Source organism: Etheostoma spectabile, chromosome 18 (assembly GCF_008692095.1).
Source record: "Etheostoma spectabile isolate EspeVRDwgs_2016 chromosome 18, UIUC_Espe_1.0, whole genome shotgun sequence".
Taxonomy (NCBI): domain Eukaryota; kingdom Metazoa; phylum Chordata; class Actinopteri; order Perciformes; family Percidae; genus Etheostoma; species Etheostoma spectabile.
The window spans coordinates 25,356,994-25,362,334 of NC_045750.1; the positions used below are offsets into that span (position 1 = coordinate 25,356,994).

General features: G+C 44.1%; 1 protein-coding gene across 2 annotated transcripts; it reads right to left on the reverse strand.

Annotated features, from left to right (window-relative positions):
- cipcb (CLOCK-interacting pacemaker b) lies at positions 1–5,120 on the reverse strand. Of its 2 annotated transcripts, none has more exons than XM_032543765.1 (5): positions 4,721–5,120; positions 2,599–2,749; positions 2,324–2,508; positions 250–1,251; positions 1–198 (listed from the first exon to the last, which is right to left on the reverse strand). In XM_032543765.1, the coding sequence occupies exons 2-4, from the start codon at positions 2,705–2,707 to the stop codon at positions 307–309; spliced, it is 1,239 nt and encodes a 412-aa protein (XP_032399656.1). In that variant the 5' UTR covers positions 2,708–2,749; positions 4,721–5,120; the 3' UTR covers positions 1–198; positions 250–306. The 2 variants fall into 2 exon arrangements, with proteins under 2 accessions (XP_032399656.1, XP_032399655.1); XM_032543764.1 differs by having other exon boundaries at positions 4,729–5,115.
- Between the last annotated feature and the right edge of the window lie 221 nt (positions 5,121–5,341).

Below are 5,341 nucleotides of genomic sequence, written 5' to 3' on the forward strand. Positions count from 1 at the left end.
GTGCACGTTTGGCGGACAACTGGCCCCCAGCTACAGCCTTACGATGAGTTCCAAGTGCTACTTTTAGAGGACATGAGGCAACGGAAAAAGTCTTTATCAGCACTAATTCTTTGAGGACGGCTTGGTGTGTCAGGGCCCAGAGGCAGCCAAAATGTAGGCCACAGAACAGATTCTGGGGGTGGGGGTGTATTGTGGAGCACATTATTTTCAGTCCATCTGTCTCTATATACACACCCCCCCCTCCCCAACCCTGGCCTCCTTTCCCCAGCTCAATCTAAAGGATTACTGCCTAGCACTAGTCTAGGTCTAATCTGCCTTTAGATGGTCGGGGCAGCCCTCTCTGTCTTGCTCGCTCTCTCTGTCTTCCTCCTGAAGGCTGGCCTGCAGCCTAACACAGATGCTGGTGTCACCACTACACAGAGCCTGAAGGAAGAGGTCTGTGTGTTCTTTTAGGCGGTCTAGGTCGCTCTGAGTGCGCCGGTTCTGCCTGAGGAGCTCCTTGGTGCGGAGTGCGATGTGCAGCAGGCCAGATTTGCTAAGGATGTTGTAAGTGTTGCAGAAGCGCTTCCGCTTTGTATCAGGATCACTGTCACCGTGGTTACATTCTCCTGATGAGCTGTTCTCCTGGGTGACCGCCAGTGCAGGAGGGCCAGTGGTGTGAATAACAGACAGAGAGGTGGAAAACTCTGGCTGGCTCACAGCTGATGAAAGCCTCTCCCTGGCAGGACTGCTGCTGGCACTGGTTTCTGTTGTGGGGAGCGAGAGTCGGCTCTGGAGCAGAGGAGACGTGGTGCTGGGGGAAGCAGGAAGACTGGGAGTGGTTGAACCAGAGTTACTGGCACCACCACACAGCTTTCTCTTCTGCTTCTCTCGCTGACAGCGTTCCCGGTGGTTGGAGGTCAAACTGCTACCCCTCTTTGACCCCAAAGAAGAGGAGTAAGAAGAAGAAGAAGAGGAGTAAGAAGAAGAAGAAGAAGAAGAAGAAGAGGTGCTAGAGGAATAAGAAGATGAGGAGGCAGTTCCTCTCCCTGAGGAACTGGAGCTGTCTCCAGGATGTGGAGCAATTTTGGGGTAGGATTTCAGGATTGGAAGATACTTCTTAGGACTTCTGTGTCTAGAGGAGGTCTCTTTGGAGGCAGGGGAAGCTTTACGAGAGACCACAGGCTGAAGAAAGACCACCTGAGGCTGCTGGACTACCTCCACCGAGGGACTTAACCCCCAGGTCTTTAGAGCAGGAGGATTATCCGAAGGCTACAAAAACAAATCAAAATTAGGAGCATTAAAAAGGCAGGTCCCACAAGCACCTGCCTATTTCACAGAATTTCTCTTCCATTGTTTGTTTGAAACGCAATCTAAAATACATATTTTTTAAACTTTTTAGTCTATGCAATGATAAATACTGACAATTACCGATTTCCACGTACAGTAGCAGAGATTCCTGCTAAAACCGATTTTTTGAGGCCAACAAACCCATAAACTTAGTGTGCACATTATGTAGTTGTACTTGAGCAATAACTACAATTGTCAATGTTTATAAGAATTCTAATCCTTTCTAACAATCAGTTGTTCTCGTATAAATAATCCTCCTTTCAGGGACTGACATGATGCAGCTCTACAATCATGAGACAGTTGTCACATCAACCTAAGAGACTTTAGTTAGTAGTGGAGTCTTCTACACTTTATTATAACCAAAACAATAGAATTACATTATGCAGGTTCAAGTCCCAGTATGGACCAAAGTACAGAGTGTGGAATGGTAGTGTGGATTGGAGATATGCTAGTTCACTGACTGTCAAATTGGATAATAAAAGAAAGTTCTGTGGCGTTCATTGTTTGTGTTTGTTCATGTTTCACAAAGACTTTAACCTGAGCCAGACCGACAACAAAGATAGAAATCATATCCCATCCATACAGGGATAGTAGTATACAGTTGTTAAAACATAATATAATATATGACGCACTGGTACTGGATCAGTACTCGGTGTCGGCCAATACGCAAGTTCAGGTATCAGAATTGGTATCAGGAAGCAAAAATGGTATCGGACCATCTCTAGTTCAGGCTGTGCTACATTCAGGAAGTGTCCTTTTTAAGACCCTATGTAAATGGTCAGTCTTTTTTTACTGACATATTACAGGCAACTGTGAAGATGAATTCAAGTTAAACACAGGCACAGTAAAACTGGACCACAACTTTCTTGTTTTAAGCCGTTTTTAATCACTGCCTGAAGCTAAAAGAGCGAGGGCTGAAACCTGAGTGGAAGCAGGTAATTCATCCACACAGAACGTTATATAGCTATGGTTTTACTGTGTAGCCGCAGTGTACCTGCTTGAGGAGGACGTTGTTCATGATGATCATGGGAGAAAGACTCGAGTAGGAGCCTCCCACCACAGCCAGCTGGGAGGATTGGGAACCCGATCCAGAAGCCTGCGCTCCCTGCTTTACAACATGACGGGGTGAATCCTCAGAGTCGGTGTTGTCCATTGTGCTCATATGTTCCGAGCTTGCATCTATGGACCAGGGAGACGTGAAACTGGGATTCAATTAAGTGATACCTCATAATCTAAGCACATAAAAGTGTGGCGAGAGCAAGGTCGAACCTGAGAATCCGGAGTCTCTCTCTGAATCAGCCTGGGAGACGCCAGACTTCATGATGCGTGGTCTGTTTGCTGCCCTTGAGTGACTCTCAGCCTTCCTTTTGGTGCTCATCTCCTTTCCTGCTGTCCTCGGCTCAACAAGCTCTCACAGCAACTACACCAACAATGACAAAATATGGAGTTGTGTACTTATGTATGTAAATAAACACAAAAGTTCTGCATTAAAGCTGCAGTGAGTAGTATGCAAAAAGAACAATAATTTGAAGTATAGTAAGATCTCTTCCTCCCTCCTCTTTGTCAGGGCATATCATTGGCCCAACAGCCAATAGGACTGCTCTTTCTTTGAAATGACCGTTGATTAAAAACCTCAAAGATAAAACTACAGTGTGATCCAATACATATTTTACAAGAAACTTAAGAAATTAGTGTTGCTGGTTGTCATTTCAGTTTCTTAAATTAATAAGATTGAGAAGATATGACAGTGTCTCCTTTAGGGTTTATTTTTGCTGTGGGGGCAGCTGTTAAATTAAATTGCAATGAGAGCGGCAGCCAAAGGGGGGGGTTTATTACGTCGGCAGGATAATTTAAAAGGTAACTGCTACTACATTGTGCGTCTGCCCTATTTCTGATACCGCGGCGACAGAAATCTTGCCATGGCGGCCACCACTACAAAATCAACATAGAGGAAACACTGTAAGGCTTTGGTTATATTTATTTTTTAAAAGGGACTGACTATGTGTAACTTTTTAATGTTTCTGAAGCTCTGGCATTGTTCTTTGATGATCCTAAGTGTCCTGTAACAACAAACGAGACTAACAGTGAAAAGAAAGCTACTTTTATATAGTTTTTAGTAAGGCCTCTGCCAACACTCGCCGTTTGCATTCCATTGACTGCCATTCATTTTGGCGCCACTTTGACAGCGAATAACTTTACATCGTTTAAAAATGTGTCCATTGTTGATTTCTAAAGTAACACGACAATGTGTAAAAGGCTCCATTACCCTGTCTCTCACGTTATGGCTCTGTAGCAGATGTTTTTTTGTAAAAAATAGGCTAATGATTGTGTCATAACCACGCAACTTGCTTTGCGTAGTCAACAAATCACCATATTGTCAGTCGAAGCACGCAGGCAGTTTGGACTTACATTAGCGGTTTAGGTTTAATTACAAATGTTATCTAGCAATTTAGTTAGCAATAATTACCCTGTGCCTATGTTAATGTTAATTAGCATGTTAGTTAGCAGTAATTAGCCTGTGCCTATGTTATCTCCTAACATATACCTACGCTCTCCATCTCTGCTGATTGGGAATGATTGAGATTTCTCTTGGCACAGCTACCAGAAGACTTACAACTTTCAGACAGGTTGCTCACGTCACATCTACGTCATCAAGTTCAGTTGGAGTTTGCGCAGTAACACTCAGCCATCACCGGAAAAAGGCTTCTAATAGACTTCACTGGTCTCCGTCCAGGACAAGGGATCTGTTGGTCCATTTCTTTAACTGTCTATGCTTTGACTACACTACATCAGAAAGGATCTAGATAACGTTAAGGCAAGGAGATGTAGAAGTCTAGTTTTTTCTCAGACCACTTGAATTACAATATGCTTAAAGATTATTATATATTTTTTGGCTTACCAAGGTTTTTTTGTCATACGACTCCAAAAAATAAGTGCCTTCCACAAACATTCATGGTACCTTCCCCAAGTTCCCCTAACTATCAACGCAACCAGCTAGCAAAATAAAAACCCCAGTCATAACGTTAGCTGTCATATTCAAACTGCTGTAACGTAAAAGTACGTAGCCAATAGTATTGAGTTAACGTTAGCAAAAACAAAAAAATAAAGTTACTAACGTTAGCTACATTTTGTTATTTTGGGGCTGATATAACGTTAACGTTAGCTATAGTCTAACGTTACCACAAATACATGACATGGAAAGGTAGCTAGCTAGCTAATTGGAGTAACGTTATAACATTTAGTTAGATATTTGACGGCCCAACTGAACAAGGCTAACTTAACGGTTAGCGTTACATGCGAAGCTAACGTTAGAGCGTTAACCGGTCACGTTAACGTTAAGTACAAACCCAAAAACATGTTTATGAAACACAAAATAATATGCATAGCTAACCTAGCTACTTTGTTCTTGGCGCTGTTCCACCGAGGCTGCCTTCAAAGCTGAGGGAGTCGTTCTTGCAGGGTCGAGGTGTCTGCGACTTCTTTCCTCACTGCTGATGCTGCTGCTCACTCCCAGCTAACGTTGCGTTAACTTAGAACTCGTTGTTCCACGTTACAATACACGAGACCCACTTCCACGCCCCTGTCCGTTCGGTCACATGCGGAGCACGGTGGCAGACACCGTTGACATTAACCGTTAGAGCGTCGAAATGAAAAGTAGCCTACCGACGGCCCGTGGGTGAATAGGCTTGTACTCGGCGTCCGACAATTACTCTTGGCCGGCTAAAAAATATAAGACAGACTGCATATTAGTTTAGTTTTACTCTGCCGTATTGGGTCGTTAAGGGCGTGGCCTTGTCTGAAGCACCGGACAACACGTCACGGTCACATTCTTTAGGTTGCTACGTCCGCCCACCTAGTAGACTTCCAGGCCTCTGATTGGCCGACACAGACAGCAGTAGGAAAACGTGACCGCTGTTTAGAACACTGTGTTCGCTGTGTGCCCGTAGGTGTACAGTACTACAATGTCGGCATATCAAATGTGATTTCGGTGAATCCAGTGACGTGAGGTCTG